At 59.4% G+C, this 23,010-nt stretch overlaps 5 protein-coding genes across 5 annotated transcripts; 2 read left to right on the top strand and 3 right to left on the bottom strand.

The window, feature by feature from the left end:
* Nucleotides 1-1,008: 1,008 nt before the first annotated feature.
* MYCTH_2297711 (uncharacterized protein) lies at nt 1,009-3,800 on the top strand. Its single transcript, XM_003659952.1, has 2 exons — nt 1,009-1,662; nt 1,976-3,800. Exons 1-2 carry the CDS (start codon nt 1,526-1,528, stop codon nt 3,672-3,674), a joined length of 1,836 nt encoding a protein of 611 aa, XP_003660000.1. The 5' UTR covers nt 1,009-1,525; the 3' UTR covers nt 3,675-3,800.
* Nucleotides 3,801-4,754: 954 nt separating this feature from the next.
* On the bottom strand, nt 4,755-6,256 carry MYCTH_2297709 (uncharacterized protein). Its single transcript, XM_003659951.1, has 4 exons — nt 5,958-6,256; nt 5,780-5,875; nt 5,174-5,714; nt 4,755-5,093 (listed from the first exon to the last, which is right to left on the bottom strand). Exons 1-4 carry the CDS (start codon nt 6,154-6,156, stop codon nt 4,766-4,768), a joined length of 1,164 nt encoding a protein of 387 aa, XP_003659999.1. The 5' UTR covers nt 6,157-6,256; the 3' UTR covers nt 4,755-4,765.
* A 2,153-nt stretch (nt 6,257-8,409) lies between these two features.
* On the top strand, nt 8,410-12,350 carry MYCTH_2297705 (uncharacterized protein). The gene is made up of 2 exons (XM_003659950.1): nt 8,410-8,987; nt 9,073-12,350. The coding sequence occupies exons 1-2, from the start codon at nt 8,565-8,567 to the stop codon at nt 12,166-12,168; spliced, it is 3,519 nt and encodes a 1,172-aa protein (XP_003659998.1). The 5' UTR covers nt 8,410-8,564; the 3' UTR covers nt 12,169-12,350.
* Nucleotides 12,351-12,775: 425 nt separating this feature from the next.
* On the bottom strand, nt 12,776-14,975 carry MYCTH_44863 (uncharacterized protein; the record flags this gene model as incomplete). The annotated part of the gene is made up of 6 exons (XM_003659949.1): nt 12,776-12,865; nt 12,969-13,075; nt 13,188-13,331; nt 13,457-13,919; nt 14,053-14,125; nt 14,308-14,975. 6 exons carry the CDS (start codon nt 14,973-14,975, stop codon nt 12,776-12,778), a joined length of 1,545 nt encoding a protein of 514 aa, XP_003659997.1.
* Nucleotides 14,976-17,037: 2,062 nt separating this feature from the next.
* MYCTH_2297696 (uncharacterized protein) lies at nt 17,038-22,583 on the bottom strand. Its single transcript, XM_003659948.1, has 3 exons — nt 20,932-22,583; nt 20,663-20,867; nt 17,038-20,592 (listed from the first exon to the last, which is right to left on the bottom strand). The coding sequence occupies exons 1-3, from the start codon at nt 22,227-22,229 to the stop codon at nt 17,137-17,139; spliced, it is 4,959 nt and encodes a 1,652-aa protein (XP_003659996.1). The 5' UTR covers nt 22,230-22,583; the 3' UTR covers nt 17,038-17,136.
* Nucleotides 22,584-23,010: the final 427 nt, after the last annotated feature.

Here is a 23,010-nt window from a genome sequence, read left to right as displayed (position 1 = left end):
TGCTCGGACGACCTCTGGCCCGGCGTGTTGTCGGATGGTTCTGGCTTTGGCCAGCCTCCTGACTCGCTGTCCGGATCAGGATCTACCGAACGGCATGTCCGGCACTCTGATCGGCTCGGGGTGCCGTCTAGGGGGAAGGGGCAGCCGTCGTTTGCGGCAGCGTTACGTCAAGCAGCGTTGCAGGGTTGAGAGCAATGGTCAACTATGAGAAGAGTCTTTGATGCGATGTCGACTGTACGGAGCAGTCGCCTTGGGGTCTCGTCGCTGGAACCTTGCAAATTGCACCTTACACAGGACGCTCTGCTCATATCCCCCTTGTGCTTGTTTTTTTTTCTTTCGGTTTTTTTATTTATTTTTATTTTGCGGTCTTGCATTTTTCCTTTTCCGTTCACTGCATTTTGTCGCCGCACCGGGATTCGCTTGTGGGGAGGCAACAGGGGACGAAGCGATTCCTGGGATGAACGGCGATGATAATTGTCAGTCTTGATCACCAGGTTATGGCGCCAAAGACGGATACTGGTCTTTAATAAGGAAGAATGAGGTGCCATAAGGTGGGGGACCGGTTGCCGGAACGTACGGGGCACTACGACTGCTATTCGACATTGGGTGAGCCGTTAAGTTGGGGTTGGCTGATGGTAGAAGGCGACTTGGAGGGCGGGCTCTTCTGGTGGCAGCCCGAAAGCATGGTACCCAGCCATCCGATGATTCGTGGTTTCGCAACGGCGTTTGCAGTTGTGACAAGCTGGGACATGCTCCGCTCGTTCAGGGCGACTGGTGGCATTTTGGACCGAGGAAGCCGGGGGTTGAGTGGCACTTGTGTCTGCCCCAGATCCCAGGTTGTCAACTCGCGGCGGATGGGTCTAGATTGCTGCTGATAGTGCACGCCGGGTAGTCTCGTTAATTTCAGTTTCGTTTTGCTTTTTACGTGTGTGTCTCATACAACGATGAATGCCGGAACGGGAAGGCGTGCCATGGTTCACTCCAAGATACGCAAATGGCGCCGTGCTCAGCCTCCCATGACGCATAGGAAAAGTCGGTGTCTGGGGGCTGTACAGACGTTTAGACAAACAGGCGGGCGGTCCGGGCGACCTCTTTGGTAGGCATCAACAGGCAGGAGTTGTATAAAATGACAGCGGCTGCCCGTGAGTGGGCCAAGAGATTGACGGAAGCTCCTTACTACGGACCGTACACTTAACTAATCCGTACATTTAGCAACTAGAGGTTGTCCGGCCAGTCGCTCTGTCACCGCCTGCCTAGTTATTTTTTCTCTGCATTCAGCCTCTGCCGCCCCTTCCCCCGCGTTGCGTTAGCACGAGGACCCCTGCCGGGAAACTGACTTTTGGGGGAAACCGGGTCATTTCCAGTCTTGGACACGTACAAGTAAGTACTGGACGGATTACATACATAATTATACGGATTACATACGGAGTTAATCCCAGTCACCATTCGACTACCACACTTACAACACATGTCGATGGGTCTCGTGACCGGGTCGCCCAAGAGGTCCACAACCGCTGCTGTAGCCATGGCGCCGTCCACGCTCGACCTCTTTATCCTCACCTTCAACTGCGCCAAGAATCTGATCAACCCGCCCGTCTTTGCCGCGCATCTCCATGGCGCGCTGTCGCAGAACGCGACGGGTCTGCCAGACCTGGTTGTCTTGTAAGTTTTTACAAAATTTCCCCTGCAAGGAAACACCAGGTCTGGTGTCCCACGGATCAGACGGGATGGGATTGCGACGGAAAACCTGGGACGCAAGGCGCTCCGGAGCCCGAGCCCGCCCCCGAGGGAAGAAGAGAGGGAGGGGTTAGGTTAGGGGGGGGGGGGGAAACAAAAGCGCTGGGCTTTCCGACTCGCGCCCTCGTTCCTCATTCCTCGTTCCTCGTTCTTCTTTCCTCGTTGTCGGTGACTGGGGCGCATGTTCATTGCTTACAATCTCTCTTTTTTTTCTCTCTTCGTTTTGTCGCGTCGACAGCTCTCTCCAGGAGGTAGCACCGCTCTCGTACGCCTTCGCCGGCTCCTACTTTCTGAATCCCTACTACGCCCGCTTCGGGGAAGCGCTCAACCTCGCATCGGCGAAACTGCTCGCAGCAACAACAACAACAACGACGACGACGACACCAACAACACCAACAAGAGCAACAAGAGCAACAAGAGCAACAACCACCGACGACCGCGACGAGGATGCGAGGCCCAGCTCACCGCCGCCATACACGCTCGTACGTGCCAAGAACGTCGGGATGACGGCCATCCTGCTGTACGCGCGCGACCCGGCCTCGATACAGAAGTTGGAAGAGGCGGAGTGCGGCTTCGGCGCGGCAGATATGGGTAACAAGGGCGCCGTCGGGCTAAGGGTGACGTGGAACGGGCGGCAGCAGCAGGACGAACAGCAAGACGAGCAGCACGAGCGGGGCAGCACGACGACGACGACGACAACCACGACGACTACGGAGCTCACCTTTGTGGCCGCCCACCTCGCGGCCATGGAATGGAACCTCAAGAAGCGCAACGCCAACTGGCGCAGCATCGTCGCCGGCCTGACCTTTGCCAACCCGCGGTCCATCCTCCCGGACGTCTTCCCGCCCAGCCGCGCCGGCCCGAACCCGGACCGCTCCGGCGCCGGCGACATCGCACCGCTCCGCCTACCCACGGGCGACAGCCCCGATCCCAGCGAAGAGGAGCCCGAGGAAGGTGAGGAGGAAGGAGGAGGAGGAGCAGAAGGAGCAGAAGGGACAGATACCCGCCCGCTCCTCCCCCACGACCCGTCGCGCGACCCGGCCACCCTCGCGGCCCTGCAGCAGATCTCCATCTACAAGCCGTCGTCGCACCTCTTCGTCGCCGGGGACCTCAACTACCGCATCGCCTCCACCACCCCGCCGCCCCTCGCCGCCTTCCCCTCCTTCGACCCGGCCTCGGAGCACCACTTCGCCGCCTTCCTCCCGCGCGACCAGCTCACCCGCGAGCGCCTCGCCGGCCGCACCCTGCACGGCCTGTCCGAGGCCCCCATCGCGTTCGGGCCGACCTATAAGTTCGACGTCCTCCCCCCCGACGAGAACGACGAGGCGGGCGGCGGCGGCGGCGGCGGAGAAGTCACGGGGCCGGGAGAGGTGCGCTGGCGGTTCGCGCCCCACCGCTGGCCCGGGTGGTGCGACCGCGTGCTGTACCTGGACGTGCCGCGGCGGCCAGCAACCCCCGGCAGTGGCGGCGGTGGCAGCGATGGCGGCGGCGACGAGGTGGAGAATCGAGAGCAGCCGAAGAAGCAGCAGCAGCAGCAGCAGCAGCAGCAGCAGACAGGGGTCGAGGTGCGCGCGTACGACGCGCTCCCCGTGATGGAGACGAGCGACCACCGCGCCGTCTACTTCCGCGCCAGCGTGCCCGTGCTCGGGGAGGACGAGATGAGGTCCCGCCTGGACGCTGCTGCTGCTGCTGCCTCTTACTCGTCCTCGTCCTCCTCCTCCGCGGCCGCAGCGGTGTTGACTGCGGTAGATCCCCGGCTGAAGATGCCCGTGCCGGTGGACGTGCACGCGTGGGAGAGGCGGGCGGCCGCGAGGAGGAAGGAGATGGTTGTCGGCTGGACGGGTCTCCTGTGGAGCACGCGCGAGGGCGCCGTCGCGCTGGCTACGGTGCTGGCGCTCGGGGTCGGCAGTTGGTGGCTGACGCGGGTGTGGTGGTGAGATGGTGACGGCGCACTCAAGACGAGACAGAATTGGGTGTGTGTGTGTGTGTGTGTGTGTGTGTGAGGGGGGGGGGGACACCGAGTGCGCGAATCGGATGGACGGATAAACATGGTTACGGCAGCACCTCATATGTCGTCTGTCTTCTTGTACGTCTCCTTCGTAGTGTGGTGTGTGTAAAGAGAGGGGCCCGAGAGGGGGGAGAAGGCTCGTTGATAGATTCAGATACCATTATACCCATGATATACTCAAATGTTTTTTTTTCCCCCTCGCTGTACCGATGGGGAAGCATGCCGTTTCAAAACATTGTCCCTCATCTCTTGTTCTTTGGTCTATGGTCCCGCACCTGACCGATGTGTGCTACTCTTCGACTGTGGGCATCATGAGATATTCCCCGTTCTCAAGCAAAAGGCAGGTTTGAGCTTGGTTCGAAACGGAATACAAACAAGATGCAATGAACGTTACAAATAGGTCCACCAAGGTCTGTACTTCCGAGGTGTATATGGTAACTCGGTCTCTTTGCGCTGTGTTAAGTTAGGCTAAAGCGTTTATACTCGGTCTTCATTTGTGGGCATCACCAACGTCGCTGCCATCATCAAACACGATCCGCTCTCGACTCCAGACCTTGAGTCATAACGCTATCATTAGAATAATACACGGCACTGCCTGCATCAACCCTGTCTCACCCTGTCCTGTGTCCCAACTGCCCATTGTTTGTACCGCATGCACATAGTTGTATGCTCCACCCAGCAAACCCGAAACGCCAACCACCCGTCTCCCATGACAACACAAAAATGCCTCCCACTCTGTGTCTTCTGCTGGACAGGAAAGAATATTAACGAGACAGCGTCTCCAGGACCGTCCCTATAATCTCTCGGAGTCATGCCATTCCTCTGCGCATGCTCTAAACTTCCGCTGCCGAAACCAGCGCGCCTCCACCATCTTTCTGGCCGGGTATTTCACACTCGAGACCCCAAGAAAAAAAAAGAAGAAGAGAGACATGAAGGAGAGAGGCACCAAAACTAGAGAGATAGCCAGGTGCACGCTACCGCCGTCTCTGGACCTTCTCTTCCCCAATCTTTGAATCCATTCTAAAAGTCCTTGAAATACTCGTCGTACTGCTTCGCCATCTCATCGGTGTACTCGTCTCGGGTCGCGTCCTCCTCCGGGTAAATGTCGAAACATTGGGCATCACCCGGATACCTAATGGGGGGGATGATGGGCCCCCGGTGGCGCTTTTGGTAGACAGCGTCCCAGTCGACCCCCGCAAAGAAAGGATGAGCCTTGACTTTTGCGGCGCCGCCCGAGATATTGCCAAGGCGGCGGGAGCGGTCGACGGTGCAGAACTGGCGAATAATGTCCTTTGCCGCGTCGCTGATGGGCGGTTCCTGGGGGAAAACAACTGGTTTTTCGACGATCCTGCTCTTGGGTTAGACAGACCGGGAGAAAGGAAGCGGGGCGTGAAGGGGGAAAGAGGTTGAGACGGCGGAAACACATACTGCTTGTAGATCTCGATTGGGTTCTGATGCCAGAACGGAGGGTACCCCGTCAGGAACTCGTAGATCAAGATTCCCAGCGCCCACCAGTCCACCGCGGTGGTGTGGCCCTTGTTGTGGATGACCTCTGGCGCGAGATACTCGGGTGTGCCGCACAGAGTGTAGGTTTCTTCCGGGTGGCCGGACTCGTTATTCCCCAGCCGCTTGGCGAAACCAAAGTCAACCAGTTTGATGTGGCCGTCGGCATCCAGCAGCAGGTTCTCTGGCTTCATGTCCCGGTATGCTATCCCTCCTTGTTGTTCGTGCAGATGCTCGAGAATCAGCACAATCTCGGCGGCGTAGAACCGGGCCATGTCTTCGTCGAACCGGCGATACTTGCGCAGGTAAGTGAAGAGCTCGCCGCCGGGCACGTAGTCGAGGAGAATGTAGAGGAAGTCGTGGTCCGAAAACGAAGTCACGAAATTGGTAATGAACGGATGCCCTCGTACATCGGCCAGGATCTGTCGCTCGTGGCGCACATGGTCGATCTGCTTCAGTCTGATCACTGCGACGCGACGGGTCAGTACCGACTGCGCTGCCGCTCTAGACCAACTAGGGGGGACAGCTCACCTTCGGTCTTGCGGAGTATCTTGAGGGCATACACCCGGCTGCGATCGGCTTCGGTGCCGTGGGACGGCCGGACGAGGCAAACACGGGCAAAGGTGCCTGGCGACGGGTGTAAGTGACCATGTCCTTCCACCCAGCGAGGAAGGCTGAGCAAGTGCCGGATCGCATGTTATGGACATACCTGTCCCTAATGTCCGAACCTTGACCAGATCGTTCACAGACAATTTCCTAGACGTCACATCGAAGGGCTTGTCGTCGATTTCCCTCGGCGGTGGTTGCGGTTGCTGCTGCCCGTTGCCGGCGGCCGCCCTCAGGGCAGCTGCTTGCAGGGGATGGAGCCCGGACGGTATCGCCTGAGAATGCGCGACCGTGGCTGCCATTGCATGTATGGATGTGGCAGAGGCTTGGCCGAGCGGCTGCTTGTAGGTGAGTCGCGTATGAGGGACCTTGGTTCTAAGTGGCAAGCTGGGCCTTCTTGAAGATCTATTCGGAATGCGGTGATTCAACGTTCGGGAGGTGTGTAGGTTGCCGCTGCCGGGTGATTGCGGGGCAAGCAGAGGAGTTGAATGGTTGGTCGCAAGGAGGAAGGGGAGGGGGCGCGCAGATCGACCCCGCGGGCTCGGGGAGGATGTATAACTAGAGAGACGTGGAGGGAAGGCGATCGAAGAGTTCCAGAGGAGGGGGGGAGTTAGAGCTGTAGTGTAAGATTGGGGATCGGAATCGAGGAGTCCAGCCCCCGGGAGTGGCGTTTACCGAGGCCCGGTGGAGTGCTAACAAGAAAGGCTACGGCTCGCGCCGGAATGGACAATGGATGATGAACAATTGGATGAATTGGACGGAATCACTGTTGGTACTCGAGTCGGCCCGCCGCCTGGGGACTCGCGGGTTTTAACAACGTGGGGCAGGGGACAGGGGTGGGGGGTTTGAGGAAGGCGATCAGAGGCGCTGGGGCTCGCAGGAGGAAGTGAGGGATGACGTTGGCGTTGCAGGACGGAGGGACCCTCAAATGTCGCCAAATCCCGGAAGCGATCGCTGGGGGGACCCGGTGAAGCCTGAGGAACAAGCTGGAAAGGAGACGTCAACAGACAGCAAATCAGGAAAAAAATAATTACTCGCTAGTCTTGGGTGGTTAGCGAGGCCGAGCGATGCCGGCCCAAAGCTTTACTTGCGTTGGTTAATCTCTCAAGAGGGCAAGTACCAACAAGCCGGAAAGTTGCGACTCGCAGCAGATGCCGCACTGCCGCCCTGCCGCCCAGCCGATGGCGCCGTGACGACGCTGTCATTGAAGCAATCTGCCCGAAACGGCGCCCGGGCCGGTCTCCTTGGTGGACCCCATGCCTTTTGGTCGAGGCCGGAAATGAGGGAGGTAACTCGAGGGATGCGAGGCATGGAATGTCAGACTCCTTAGTGTCTGTAGCGAAGAAGTGAAACGACCACGGCAACCACGAAATACAACTTGAGGCACGAGGCCAATTTTGATGGATGCACACGAGGTATGTATGTACAAACACTTGTAGGTACGGAGTACATTACATGCGCTTAGCAAGTACTCCGTTGTTATATATAGTTAGGTACATACAATACATCCATACCGCCTACCAGTACTGGATATGGTAGGGAACAGCAAAATATCCGCACCGAGTTCCCTACACTACCTACCTACAACATTCCTACGTTACCTTATTTAGTACATACCTACCTATGATTTGTGGTGCGAAACAGGGATTAGATATGCTCTCGGTTCTCTGCAGGACACGAACTCACATGGCCTGAGCACCAATCTAAGAAATTGGAGAGTAATCCGTACTGCCACCGCACTGCAATATCGATGCAGACAGACCACGTATGGCAAGAACGTGACGTTCTTCCCACTTTCTCCTGACGGGTCTAAGCACCTTCCCTATTGCTCACCTTCTAATAACAAGCATGTTTGGCACCTGGCATCTCTGTTGTTCCAATAAGTACCTTACCTAGCTCCATCGCATCCCAGCCAGGCTCAGTGGCTAAGTTCAACAGTTTCCAATGGGTGTTGCTCGTGTAGCTGGTTAGTAGTGTACAGGGTTTCATGATGAATGGTGATGCAACTTAGCGACCTGATGGAGACACTAACGATTGGTCTCTTACCACTAACAGCACGGGACTCCTCGAGGGGCCAGCGGCGAGGGTGCCGCAAGACCGCCCATCCACAAGCGGGTGGGGCGCTACCTTACCGTACTCCTAGTTGGAGTGCGGTAGGTGAGAGTGACCGAGAATGAAGAGTGGGCTCCAAAGTTGCCCTCGAGGTGCTGCCATGCGCTGTGACAGCTATGACAGCTAGGAGCGCGGGAGCTGGGGTCTAGACAGCGGGGCTCCACATTTGGCGGCGGCAGGCTGGCACTGGTGCTGTTTGGTGCCGGCAGTGCTCCCGCTGCTGCCTTGTGGGCACAACACATCCGTTCTGGTTCCCATCGGCACCTGTTTGGCCGCCCATCAACCATCTATCAGCCGCACGAAGGGGAACAGGGAAGGAAAAAAAAAGGGGGGAAGAGAAAAAGATTGAGAGAGAGACAAAAAGAGAAGAACGTGGGATTTGACACGATAACAGCGAGTCTTTGCCAGAGATTTAGGCGCCTAACTACACTAGACCTTCACTCGTTGAGCACGCGCCGACTGCCCGAAGCATCCGTTGCTGCGCGGGTCGCCGAACATCGCAACCTCGGCGAGTCCCTCCCCGTCCCTCCCCTCCGATACCCCGCCGTCGGGGGCTGCGACCAGAGACAGAGAGCGTCCGTGAATCAGCAGACACAGGATGTTGAATTTCTCGAGCTTCGTTCAAAAGGCGCAGCAGCTGTTGGAACCTGTGCAGGGTTTAAACCTCACCGAGTCCGACAAGAACCCGTCCAAGGCGTCGCTGTTTCAGAACCAGTTTCGGCTCCCCTCGTCCCAGCACCCGCTCTACGAGATCAACGCCGAGCTCACTATCCCGCCCACCAACGCTACGCAAGGAGACAGAGACCGGGACCGAGGATACCAGTACGCCGGCAAGCTCCACCTCTCCGAGGCCTACCTCTCCTTCTCGACCACCCCCTCGAGCTTCCTGCAGTCGGCGACCGCCAGCACCTCTTCGATATTCACGGGACAGACACACGGCGGCGGGCCGAGCGGCAATGGCTTCACCTTCCCCCTCTGCTCGATCCGGAGGGTAGAACGGTTACACAGTCCCAACTTCCAGGTAAAACAGAAAAACAAAAACAACACACAACAGCGCCTGCTCCTCGCAGCTGTGCAGGTGGAGGCTGACGAATTCCCTTCCCTAGTTTGCCCTCTCAATAACCACGTGGAATGGCATAAGCCAAGAAGCGGCCAAGGAAAAGGACAAGAAGGACCTGAGGGAGCAGCGCGTGACGTTGCAGCTTGCCGGCAGCCGGCAAGCCTGCGAGCGGTTCTGTGACGGCCTCAAGAAGGGTTTGCGGGCTAATGTGGGAAATGTGGCCAAGCTGAAGAAGGTCACGGCCGAGTGCTACTCGGAATACCTCCTCCGGCCCGACGACAAGAAGAACGCGACGCCGCCCGACGCCGGCCTGGGCATGCTCTTCAAATACCCCGGCGACCCAAAGAAGCTGCGCGACCGAGCCAAGATGAGGTTATGGGCCGAATATCTGAGAGACAACGGTCGCAACGCCACGCTGATCCGCCAGCCTACCTTCCACAAGCTCATCAGGGTCGGCCTGCCAAACAGGCTAAGGGGCGAGATCTGGGAGCTGACCTCGGGCTCCCTCTATCTCAGGTTAGAGAACCCGACGCTCTACGCCGACACGCTGGCCAAGTTCTCCGGGCAGGAGTCGCTGGCCATCGACGAGATCGAGAAGGACCTCAACCGCAGCCTGCCCGAGTACCCGGGTTTTCAGAGCGAAGAGGGCATCGGCCGTCTCCGCCGGGTCCTCACGGCCTACAGCTGGCTGAACGCCGACGTCGGCTACTGCCAGGCTATGAACATCGTCGTCGCCGCACTGCTCATCTACATGTCGGAGGCCCAGGCCTTCTTCCTCCTCTCGGCCCTATGCGAGAGGCTGGTGCCCGGGTACTACTCGACTACCATGTACGGCACCCTCCTCGACCAGAAGGTGTTTGAATCCCTGGTGGAGAAGACAATGCCCGTCTTGTGGGACCACCTCGTTAAGAGCGACGTCCAGCTGTCTGTCGTCTCGCTTCCCTGGTTCCTCTCGCTCTACATCAACTCAATGCCCCTGGTGTTTGCCTTCCGAGTCCTTGACGTCTTCTTTGTCGAGGGCCCCAAGGTGCTATTCCAAATCGGCTTGGCCATTCTCCGGATCAACGGGGAGGAGCTGCTGGACGCCTCCGACGACGGTGCCTTCATTTCGGTCCTCAAGTCCTACTTTTCCCGCCTGGATGAGTCCGCGCATCCGAAGTCGGAGAATCCGAAGCTGAGGGCCGTCACAAAGTTCCAGGAGCTCATGGTCGTGGCTTTCAAGGAGTTCTCGGGCATCACTCACAGCACCATCACCGACCTCCGCCTGAAGAACAAGGATGCCGTCCTGAGCAACATCGAGAACTTTGCCAAGCGCACAGCCATCAGGAACCTGGGGCCGGATAGTAAGCTGCTCAGCAACGATGAGCTAGGCGCGCTATACGACCGCTTCTACGGCATCCTGTACGAGCGACAGCAGCGCGACCGCATCATCAAGCAGGAGCAGGCAAGGCGTGCCAAGAACAGCCGGTCGCGCATCCCAGAAGCCGCTAGCGCGGGAAGCCACGGCATCGAGAAGGGGCGCGTCGGTCTCGGCCCGAGTACGAGCCTCATGGACTACGACGCGTTCCGCGAGTTTCTGGCCGGCATGTGTAAATGGGCCATCTCGGACTCGCCAACCACGCCCCAGCGGGACGCGTTCTCCGAGAAGGACAAGGGTGGTTTCTATGGCAGCTTCAGGCGCTCCGATGCGCTGCTGCTGTCGCCATGGGGGGCGGGGCCCGAGCCGGCAGACCACGAGTTCGTCCAGAGGCTGTTCCGGAAGTGGGACACCGACTCGTCCTCGGCCCTCACCCTGCAGAAAGTCGTCTCCGGGCTGGCCCGGATCAAGGGGAAGCGCGACATCATGGGGGCCATCAACTACTTTTTCGAACTCTACGACGATGACGGCGACGGCAAGGTCGACCGCGAAGGCATCCTGCGCATGTCGGAGGCCCTCCTCTTCCTCTCTCGCCGCGGGCTGGAAGGCACGCCGAGCCCGTCGGCCTCAACCGTGGCGCTCGGTGGCGACAGCATCAACGGCGCCCAGGGGGTCGTTGCCGGCCAGCCCGTGAGCGAACGATTTCTCGGCAGTGTTAGTGCCTTCATACGGAGATGCTTCGAGTATGCCGATCCGGACCATCCGAAAAATAAGGATGGCGCGGTGCAGGAGGTGCAACAACGGCTCGAGTCAACTCGGCTGGACGAAGCCGCCGACGAGGAGCTGGCAAATCCCGACGCATTCGCCATTGGCGATGACGACGACGACGACGACGACGACCTCCTCGCGATGGATTCTCCCGCCGGCAGCCCGAAAACGGCCGCCAAGAAGCCCGATAATGCGCCACCGGCGCTCCAGCTCAACTCGACGAGCCTGCCCCCAGACCAACAGGACCCGGACGCTCGCCGGCGCGTCTCCAAGGCCCAATCCGAGAAGGCTAACATAGCCCTGGACCCATCCAACCCCCTCCACATCACTCTGCCTACCTTCCGCATGGTCGTCCTCGCCGACGAGCTCCTGGAACACTTCTTCGAGACTTCCTTCCCCGCCTCCTTCCACATCATCGAGGGCCTGCAGACCACGCCCACGAGCGCCTCGTCCCTAACCACCTTCTCCAGCCTGGGCATCGGGACCGGGCGCGCGGCCAGCGCAGCCGGCGGGGCCGGGCGCGGCCTGCGCGGCGTGCTGGACAACATCGTGACGGACGGCATGCGCGTCGCGGCCGAGGTCCGGCGGCGCATGGAGGAGGCGCAGAAAGAGCTGGAAAAGAACGCGCTCTCCGGCCAGCCGCAGCAGGGGCAGGGGCAGGCACAAGGGCAGGCGCAGCAGGCGCAGCGGGGTGGCGACGACGAGGACGACGACGAGGACGACGACGGCGGGTTCGACCGGGCGTCGACCCGCAGCGGCAAGAGCGGGACCGGCGGCGGCGGCGGCGGCGGCGCGTACCGCGGGGACGCGGAGCGCCGGAGCGTGAGGAGCTCGGATCGGGACCTGCTGACGGGTGCGGATGCCGAGGCGAGCGATGAGGCGCTTCTGCCGGGCGGAGCAGGCGGAGTCGGCGGGACGGCCGACGGCGGCGAGAGGAATGACGGGGGCGGTGCGGGGACGAGCGCCGACGTTGAGGCCGGTCCGAGCAAGGTCGTCGGGGTCGAGTTTGACGGCTAGGCGCTGTCGAAGCTCCCTGCGCGCGGACTATGGTTGGGGACGGGATAGTTGGGGGGAACGGATGGCCGTGCTTCTTTTTCCTTTTCCTTTTTTTTCTTTACTCCCTCCGTTTTCTCTCCCCTTGGTTTGAACATGGGTTGTCTTTGCTGGGGGTTGGCATCATCGTTGGTTGTATTCACTTCTCGACTCTGGCGTCAGGAGGGACGGGCATGGAGTCAGGAGCAGCGTGCATGGACAGGGAGGTGGTGTTTGTAAGTTGGACACTCGCCACCCCACTAGGATCGAAATCGGCATCTTCTGATGTTTTCTGGTATTATTATTGGTGGTCGAAGCTCAAAATACTAGTCCGCTGGAGATGCTGATATGTCATTACTCTCATGGCTGCTATGCCGGCAGCGTCTCCTCACTCTTCCGGAAGCTCGGCATCTCTCAACGGGACATCTCCGCGAACATCCCTTTCCCCCCCTTTCCCCCCTATCCCCGCGCTCTTTGACATCTTTGTCTACAACACTGCATTCTCAAGTATCCTCCTTTCTTCCTGCTTTAATTACCCGACCCGACTGCTCTTGCACCTTCTCGATTTCAGGCCCAGTCCTGCCGTTTCTTATTAATAGAAACCCAGAATCTCTCCGACGATGCTCCGGTATATGCCGTTAGGGTCGAAGCGTTTCCGGACGGCGTTGAAGCGGCGAAGATGCTACGTTTCCATGTCAGAGATGCGTGGAAATGAACAGGCAAAAAAAGGGAATCACTGGCGTTCGGCCGGCCTGCCGGCAAGGGGACAGACAATAGCAACTTACGTCGGGATCGAGGTTCTTGACGGATCGAGCAAAGACCTCGCGCGTGTTCTTGGTCCAGTGCGGGCGGCACGGGAACTCGTCAATGAGCGTGTTCGCTAGCTTGTGGTCTTGTTGTTGTGGGGAGGAGAATCGTCAGTCTTTTATTTGCTGCTTGGATTCGAGAAGAGAGAGACGGAAAAAGGGAAGGGAAGGGAAAGGGTTGCCCCGTCGATCACTTACAGAACGGCTCGTTGAAGCGCTTGTGGTCGCCGATGGTGGGCCGGTACGAGGGGAAGTCGAACATGATGGCGCCCTTGCTCCAGTCGGCCCCGTCGGACGTGTTGTACGTGACCTGGCCGAGGAGGTCGTAGTAGGCCTTGCCGACTGCGAGAGGGGGAAACATCTTCTTCGTCAGCACCTCGTTTCTTTTCTTGGGGGGGGGGTCTCTCTCTCTCTCATCCTTTCCTCTTTCTGTCTCTCTGTGTCTCACTCGGGGAACTGCCACTCACACTTGATGTTGATGCCGCTCCGGTACGTGGACGTCATGACGATGCCCTTCTTGAGCTCGTCGTCAAACAGCTGACGGACCCTCTTGAGCATCTGGTTTGCCATGGTGACGGGGAAGGCCAGCTCGAGTGTGTAGCCGGCCAGGCCGTACTCCCACTCGGGCTTCTGGTCCGGGTACAGGCCGCCGATGAGGACGTCGTAGTTCCAGCCGTAGACGGGCCACTCGTCGATCGCCTCGTTGGTCTTCTTCTCGCGGAAGTTGGGCTTGGACCACAGGCCGAAGAAGATCTCCTCGGCCAACATGTTGGACGTCGGCAGGTACTTGCCGCTGTCGAGCATGGTGCGCGCCGTCACCGCCTCCAGCTCCGTCACGGAGAAGGTGTTCTGGAAGCCCTCCTGCGGCGTCGAGTTGGCCGGCACCGTGTCGTAGTACCGCTGGTGGAACTTTCTCTTGTACGGCCACCACTGCGAGTTTTGTTCTGTCAGCACAGAGCGGTTGAGGGTCGAGCGAGAGCGAGAGGTCGATAGGGGGTAGCCAGACCCTTTAATGATGATGATGATGACCACGACAACGGGCGGTTGAAGGGATTCAGCTTACCCAGAGATTGGCGGTTGCATACGGCGCAATCAAGCCATAGACGTCGCCGTCCAGAACGTCCTTCTCGTCGAGCCTTGCACAGAGGCCATCCCATCAGTCTCGGCCCCGTGTTCCTCCGTCTTTTCCTCCTCCTCGTCCTCCTCCTCCTCTCTTCCTCCCCTGTCCTGTAGAGGAAAAGGGGTAAGGGGGGGAGAGGGGGAAAGAAAAGGGGGGGGGGGGGTAAGGAGAAGAAAAAAGGGGTTGAGTAGTACTCACGTCTCCTGCTTGGCATAGACCTTGGTGTCCGGATACACCTTGAGCTGGATTCTCACGATGATGCCCAGCAGGCCGAGGGAGGTCGAGGCGGCGAGCCACTCGTCGTCGCTCTCGTCCCTGACGACGCGCCTCACCTCGCCGGCGCCGTCCACAATGTCCATGGCCAGCACGCCGGCGGCGACCATGCTGTCCTCGCGGATGGAGGACCGGTGGGCGCCCATGGCGACGCTGCCGCCGAAGCTGATGTTCCAGTTGGTCAGCGTGTAGCCGACCGAGGCGCCCCGCTCGTGCAGGTACTCGGCCAGCTGGAAGAAGGTCACGCCGGCCTCGACCCAGACCGACCCGCTCTCGGCACCGGCGGGCAGGTCCAGGTCCGAGATGGCGTGGAGGTCCTCGGTGCGGACGAGCACCGTCTGGGAGTCGCTGCACTGCGTGTCGTACCACATGTGGCCCTTGCCCGCCGCCCGCACGCGCACCGCCGTGTTGTTGTTGGAGGCCGTCAGGGACTTGACCAGCGAGGCCACGTCGTCCACGCTCGTGGCGTTGTAGACCCTCGACACGTTGTGGCACGAGGGAAACCCGGGCCCGTCGAACGTGTAGTACTCGAACGCCGCCGCCCTGGTCGCCGCCGAGGCGAGGACCAAGAGGATGGCCAGGGGGGAGACCATCATCATCTTGTGGAACATGATCGATTACCTTCTCACACACTACTTCCCCCGCCTTACCTACCCACCATAGAGTATACCTACCCGCCCGAAAAAGTTAGGTATGTACTAAGTAACGAGTTGCTCTGGGAATGGGACAGAAAGGTCGGTTGAAAGAGAAGCGAGAGTGAGCAATGACGGAGAAGCACGTCTATACCAGCAGAACCCCTGGAGGATATATATATATATATATCCGTGTCTGTACACATACTTACATACACACATACATATATATAGAGAGAGGGAGAGAGAGAGACGCGCCCGCTCCCGTCCGTGTGTGGGATTGTGCAACGTCGTGGCCAGCAATCCCGGATTGCAGCCTCGGCCATCGCTCTCTTCACGCACATGTGATGCTGAGCATGTCCTTTTGTTCCTGTTCAACGTTGCATCGAGGCCGAGGGGAGGGAGGAATGAGGGTAGTTGGGGGCCAGATGCTACCCGGACGAAGGATTCACGAGCGGGAGAGGCATCTATCAGTACTCAAAGTGAGTTGACGATCAGCTTCTCTTCGTGGTCATGCGAGCGACTAACAAGGTAATCGACCTGCTTTCCTTCCATATAAAACCCCCCCTCCCCCCCGGGGCCAATAAGGGGCTGGCCCGCAAAAGGCCGTTACACATAGGGAGAGTCGACGGCGCCAAGTCGGTAGTCATTCTCAACTTGGAAAATGGTCGTCTACGCGATGTTGATCCCTGCGAATCGGGGCCGCAACCCGCATGGCTTCTCCAAAAGAAAAAAAAACGCGGGGAAATACTATATACTACATACTACCCCTCGATGGAACGGTCCCTCGCATGCGGAGACTTAACTGGGGTTGTGCCGCCAATCAAGGCCGGCGAAGAATCCCTTTGCTGTCCAAGCGGGAGATGAAGCGGTCTATGTATGTAGTAAGAAGGCCGAGGGGACTTGTGAAGTAAATGTTGGGAAGACTTGATCCTAAGACGAACGGGGTATGGGGTACACGTCCGTTCCAAGTACTACATACGCAGTTGACGTAGTTAGCCAGAGAGCTTGGGAAGAGCAACAGGATACCCAATGCGAAAGGACCGAAAGAAAGCCCGAGGGTCAAGTTGGGCTCCAAAAAATGGGCGAGAGCCCCCAGACTTCTTCGGGTAAAAAAATAAAGAAAAGGCGATTCGCGTCAAGATCGACTCCTTCGGCTTCTGCTCAGTCAGCATCTCTTCAGCATCTCTTGTTAGAGTCGGCATCGGTAGGCGTCCTTGTGTTACCCAGCAAAGCGCAGCAAAACGTTCATCCGTTTTCGCTGCCGGGCTCCGGAGACTCTCACCTCGTAGGGAAGAGGACCAGGGCCAGTTGCCTCTGAACGCAACCTTCGACCTCGAACCAACAACGCCAACCCCAGCGTCACTCTTGGAGGACGGTTGCTGCTCGAAACGCTTTATTTTCTTGGGATTGTATCCAAAAGTAACACGCCGCCAATCGCTCGCACTCAACCTGAACCATTATAAGCAAGCATCAGAAACGGAACAGCAAACAAGTTAGTCACCTTCATGATGCGTAACCACATAATTTGTTGTCAGATGTGCCGCCGCCCAATATCGATGCTCATACTTCCGGATATGATGATGAACGCGGGACTCGAAGAAAACCAAACGCCAACCCTCCGTGATCGTTTCGTGGTTGCTCATGACGGTTATGTAATAAACGACGAATCCGGGTAATTAGTAGACACAACGCATGACGGACCTTTCCTCCCCGTCTACCCCGCCCAATGACTGCGAGACAAAGATACACATGAAGGTAGAAATCTGGGACTCTCCAGGGAACGACCGGACGATATCGTGATGATGGAATCCTGAAAACCCAAAAAACCCCCAGCCCGGAAGAACAACACACATCGTGCTCGCTTATTGCCAGACAAAAGACGTGAGAAACAAAAGACAAAATCCCCGGGTATCCATCCCATGCCCTGGCCCCAACTACCCCCACCGAACCCCGAAAGGAGCAACACCAAAATCACTCCCCTACACACCACGCCCACACAAGGATGATGGTAATTGCATATGAGTAAAGACGACAAAAGGAAAAAAAAATTAAAATCCTCCTCTCCTAATCTGTCCCTCCCCTTCCCTTTTCTCCCCCCCCATCCCCAAAGAAGAAATCATCACTGCACCTTTCTGGCTTCAAACAGCGCCAGGCTCAACGCCGTATCGTTCTCCCCCACGTTCGGTGTCGGCTCGTTCAGCATCTCCCACCGGCGGTACTGAAACACGCTCAGCCGCTCGGTGGCCTGGCCGCGATCGACCGCCCACAGCGACGCCGGCGTGCCCAGCAGGCCGCCGAACATGGCGCCGCCCCCGCCCCCGCCGTTGCCACCACCACCACCGCCGGCGGCGGCCCCGGCCGAACGGCCTCCGGCCGCCTTCTCGCGGTGCGCCAGCATCAGCCCGCTGTCTCCGCACCCCCCGTCCGCCGCCGCGCCCGTTCCGGACGTGGAGGAGGTAAAGCTGAAGAGGTACCGCAGCCTCGCATCCCCGCCGGCACACCCGGCGACCGCCCTCACGCACATCATCCTCGCCTCCTCGGGGAGGTTGTCGACCAGCAGACAGGCCAGGTCAAACACCCTCCTGCTCAGCGACGCCGCGTCCGCGGGGAGAGGCCCTGGCATGTGATGCGAATGCCGAGGCGGAGGCGGAGGTAGCGGCAGGGCATCCAGCTCCTGCATGAGTCCGGCACAGGCGACGAGGACCTTGGCGCGCACTTCATTGTTCGCCCGGGACGGATCGAGCGTGTGCGCGTGAAGGGTGACGAGGTTGAGAAGCAGCGGTAACCAGTGGGCGAGGACGGCTGTTTTTGGGTTTGTAGTCGTGGCCGCTACTGTTGCTTCAATGGTTGTTGTTGTTGTTGTTGCTGTTGCTGCTGCTGCGGGTTCGGTATCAATCTCCATCATGTCCGGGTCGTTGCTTCTCTTGCCGTGGTCGCCGCTGCCGCCGTTGTCACCGTCTAGCGGCGCCGCGAGGAGTTCCCACAGGTCGACGAGTTTGTCGACGACGGCGGGCGGGAGCTGTGATTGACGGGCACCGCCGGCTGAACTACCGCGCATGATGGCGTCGATCACCGAGAGGAGGTTCTCGGCCATCTGGAGATTCTGTGCGAGGGCGTCGTCGTCGGTTGGTGGGGGCTTGCGGAGAGAAGGCATGAGCTCGAGGAAGCGGTTCTGGGCGCGGACTTTGAGGTGCTGGGTGATATCCGGGCTAAGGCAACTTAGCATGCCCACCCACGAGATGTTACCGGCGCTGATGGCCTTGTCCATGGCGTTACCGAAGAGCTCGACGTGCGACTGCTGCCGGTCGGCGGAATCCTGGCTGCTCTGCTCGCCGGGACTGAGGCTGAGTGCGAGCTTGACCTGGCAGAACGGCAGGGTGAACTCGTTGGTGAGCTCAAGAACCTGGTCGAAGGAGATGCGCGTGTGAGCGTCGGCCGTTGGGACGAGCAGCTTGGTTGTTACGCTGTCGATCCAGCCGCTGGCTTGAGAATTCGGGCTTTTCATCCCCAACGTCCTCGCCACCCCGGTGGCATCCCTCAGCACCAGCCGCTTGAGCAAGTCGAGGAGGCTCTGCCGAACCGATTCGCACTCTAGCGGTAGGCCCTCCAGGTCATTCTGTGCCTTAGCGTACGAGTACTCGGCCGACGCGAGGAAGATGAGACCAAGGACCTCCTTGGGGCACTCTCTGACCGCTTGATCTTGGAAGATGGAAAAGCGATATACCTCATCCGCAGTTAAGAGGTCACTGCAGCGGATCGGCGCGGTGAGCAGCTGCAGCACCTCTTGCATGTACCTGGTGCGGTATGTGATTTGGACCACCTGAGGTACGGCCGCGCCGGTCGTGGTGAGCACCCGCGCAGTGGGCACGCCTTGCCCAGCCGGAATGTCTGATGCTGTTGCCAGGATAGCGCCCATGTCCAGACACCCGACCGATACGAGCAGTGGGAATATTCGGAGAATGGATGGGCGGTTGGCGAGGGTGCGGAGACTCAGGAGCCACTTGACCATGAGTCCGTCGAAATGCTGCGTGTTGAAGAGGCGGAGACGGCCCAGCAAGCTGCTGTAGGCCCGCTGTTTGTCTGCCGCCTTGGACCAACTCGCCTGCAGGCGCTGGACGAGGGTTTGGAAAAGGCGTTCCATGGTGTTCCGGTCGACGCTTGAACCGCCGGCCAAGAGCTTCTCGATCTCCTCGTGTAACTCGCCAGCGTCATCTTGCAGCCGAGCGACCACGGTGTCGGACACGGGAGAACAGGCATCCACGGGATTCTGGCGGTCGTTCAGTGCCAGATCCCTCTTCAGCCGCGAGGCCGCTTCCTCCATTCCCGGTATCCTCGGGGCGAGTGTAACGAGCGAGGCCAAGAGCGGGCGCAGTGCGAAGCCGTGTTCTTGGACGGCGGCCTTGAGACGCAGATGGAGGCTGCGAAACAAGGCCGCGGTTATGCCCAGGGCGGAGAAGACGAAAAAATGCCGACTGACCGTGTCGGCAATGGCCGCTAGGACATCTACGCCGGAACGCTTTGCAAGCGTCTCCAGGACATCTCCGAACATTGAAAAGTCCTCAGCTGCCTCCATCACGGATCGAACAACATAAAAGTTGGCGGGCGAGGTCTCGAGCGCCGGGCTGCCTTCCCCGTCCCCATCATTCTCCTCGGCGTGGGCGGCCAATGTGGTGGACCAAAGCCAGTAACCGAGCTCGGCTTTGAGCGCTCGATCTGCAGATGCGATCCTCTTCGTTAACTTTGCGAGTGACAGGGGTTTCAGCCCGGCGAGATCCACCGGAATCCCTAGCACATGCTTCAGGTGCATGACGGCGAGCTCGGCGTCTGCTGCCGCTTCCATCACGCTAAACGAGGCACGACGGAGGATCTCGGCCCTGGAATTCCGCTGAGATGGGGCAAGGGCATGGACAGGAACCTCAACCAGCAGGCGGGTTGCCGCCGGGCCGTCCCTTGACACGAGGTCCGGATCCCTTAGCCCTCCACGCGCAATCAGCCATTGGATGTAGCGAGAAACCGAGAAGAGGCCGGAGCGAACCAGCTCGCAGACGACGTGATAGAGCAGCGATTTGCGCTCCTCCTCTTCGCAGGCATCCGTCTCTAGGAAGGCCAACACGGCGGTCGTCGAGTCCAAACCCGTAGTGCTCCAGTGCTGCAGGATCCGGCTTGTGACGTAGACCTTGGCAATACCCGGGCGATAGAGAGAAGTGCACCACTCAAGCAAGGCCCTCGCTAGCGCGTCTTTATCCTTGGAGATCCCCCAGCACTGGGCGGGGAGCTCATTGGGCATCGGCGCCTGGAGGGTCCCGTCAAGCATCCGCACGAGAATATGTCGGGCAGCCGGTTGAGATCTGTTGGCGGCCGCAGCGAGCTGTTCGTTCCGGAGGTTGATGGCCCCAAATGCGTTGTGTCGGGCCTCATCCCCCGCAGGAAGGCAAGCTTTCAGGGCATCGCGGTACTTTGACCAAGCCGATGGAGACACAAAGTTCTCGGGACTGCTCAGCAGCAGCGTGTTGAGACACTGGGTCAGGTTCTTGAGCAGCGGAAGCAGTATGTCTTTGTCGGGGTGGTTATATAACTGCAGTAGTGTTAGCATCCGCACTCCCGTAGGGGCGCACAAGGGGGGGGAAGTTGGGGGGGTTGTGTACTAGGTGATGATGGCTGACGAGGGCAGTGACCAGCCTGCGGCCGTACTTTCTCAGCTTGAGCAGGTCCTTCCAGTACAGCTGGGTAATAAGCATCCACATGGGGAGCTTGGATTCCGGGCTGTTCTCGAGGTTTGAAACGAGCCATTCCGAGTAGTGCTCGCGGTCAAGCAGGCATTCGGCGTATAGGTGCGCCGCCAGCCGGGTTCTGCCGTGAGGTTAGCCTAGCGATGATGGGACGAGTGGAAAGAAGGCTTTCCCCCGCTACTCACGTGTAATGCACCTTGGCTTTCCAGTCGTCCTCGCCAAATGAGAAGTAGACGTTCTCGATGAACTGCTCTACCGAAACGGTCCAGTCCTTGATCCACCTGGTCTCTCCGCCCATCACTAGGGTACTGACGCCCTTCCGCTTGGTTGCCCTGATTTCGTTCGCACCAACACACTTGATCAACCAGACGGCACGGTCTGTGGGGACGCGTTTGTTCAAGCACTGCTCGAGAAGCACCTTACCACGGATGCCGTGGGGTATGGTTCGGCTGAGGCGGCGGAGCGAGATGGCCGGGTTCGCAAGGTCCTTCAACCATAGCTCGCGCTTGGTGTCGGTGAGGGTAACCCGGGGTGGGGGCTTGAAGGTGGATGGCGCCGTGATCTGTCCGTTATGCCTCCTCTGGCCCAGCACGGCCGTGAAGACGGACGAGAGCGCCGTGAGGCCGGTCTTGTGCTTCAAGGCCGGGAACAGTATGTTCTTGGCTGACTGCGTCTCGGCCGTGGAGAAAAGGCCTTTGTCGTAGTATCCGTGCCGAATCACATTGTCGGAAAAGTGATCTTCCGGGTGGTTACCCGTCCAGGGGTAGAAATCAGCGTATGCAATCTTGGGCGTGCCTGTCTTTGTCTGAGAGTCAGGACGCGTTGCGTACCGCGGGGCCGCAGCCGGCGGGTCTACCGCGAACGGTTTCGGACGGGCGTCTCTCTTGGGAGGGTTGGCGCTCGTCGGCGGCGGCGGCATCTCGCGACGCGGGGCGCTGGGAACGAATGGCGGGGGACGTCGAGGCAGGGGTAGAGGAGCGTCAATCTCGACGCTCAACGGATGGGCCGAGAGATGGGGGCTCATATCCCCCAGTTCTGAGGAGTCGGTAGGGGGCATGATGCGCGAAGGTGTGAAGGCTTTGGACGACTCGGCAGCACCCGGAGACTCGGTGACGGCAGCGTGCTGCTGCAACGAGTCGGCTGAATCGTGCGACAGCTCCAGCTTGAGGCGCGAGCCGCCGCGGCGCGTGGCGCCATGGCGAGCCGAAGGGCCATCGACGGTGGCATCCGCCGAGGTCAAGTCGTAGAATGGGGTGTCCTTGCGTACGGGAGAGAGCGATGGATGTTGTTGTTGTTGTTGCTGTTGCTGTTGCTGTTGCTGTTGCTGTTGCTGCTGCTGCTGCGGCTGCGGCTGCGGCTGCGGCTGCGACTGCTGAGAAAGAGCGCGCTGGTGGGCGGCGCCCGGCCGCTGCGACAGAGTCGGCCCGTTCAGCTTGTGCTGGGGCGGTCGCTGCTGGACGCCCAAGGGGGTCCGGGAGGTCATCGCAAGAGGCCGAGCGACTGCGCCATTCCGTATAATGTCGTTGTGGCGAATGGGAGGTTGTTTTCGGTTAAGAGGACGGGGACGAGGCTACCTGATGGCGATGGCAATGGCGTTGGCGATGGGGATGGGATGGAGGTTGGACGGTGCCCGCTCGAACCCGACCCCTGCAGCGATGGTGTGCTGTCGACAAGTCGGCCGGTCTTCGGGCGGAAGCAGCGAGTGATGGCACGATTCGATCCGCGGTTCGACGGAGCCGGGGACCAAGATTTGACATTGGCAACGGAGGGCAAGAAAAGTGACAGATGTGCCACGGCTTTTGAGCGTCTCAGCGCTTTTTGCCGTGAAGCATCCAAGATCGGTAGGGGAGGTTGCTTTTCGGGAGGTCGGCTGCGCAGGCCCCAGAACCCGCAGAGGCTTCGGCCGGGCTGCGGGACCCTGGGCTCCATTCTTGGGCGATGGCGGGCACTCAACCCCCTCCCGCCTCGCCCCCCAAATTGGGAGGCAGGGGGCCAGATGCGCTAGTGCACGCTAGCGATCTGCACACAGTGTTCCCGCCGGGGGGGAGGGGTGGTCATGAGCTTGCAGGCCACCAAGCACCAAGATAGAGTTAAAGCAGGCTCAAGTTCGTCAAGCCGCAACGCGCTCGAACGGGAGCTTTGTTGCACCCTCGAAACAGGTCTACAGTCAGAGTGTGCCTCTATCTTTATACCTAGGGGATATACACCTAGGTTCATCCTAGGCCAGCTGGGCAATTACAGTTATCGTAATCATCAGTACGGTT

This window comes from Thermothelomyces thermophilus, chromosome 1 (assembly GCF_000226095.1).
Source record: "Thermothelomyces thermophilus ATCC 42464 chromosome 1, complete sequence".
Lineage (NCBI taxonomy): Eukaryota > Fungi > Ascomycota > Sordariomycetes > Sordariales > Chaetomiaceae > Thermothelomyces > Thermothelomyces thermophilus.
This window is presented reverse-complemented; position numbering and strand designations above follow the sequence as displayed.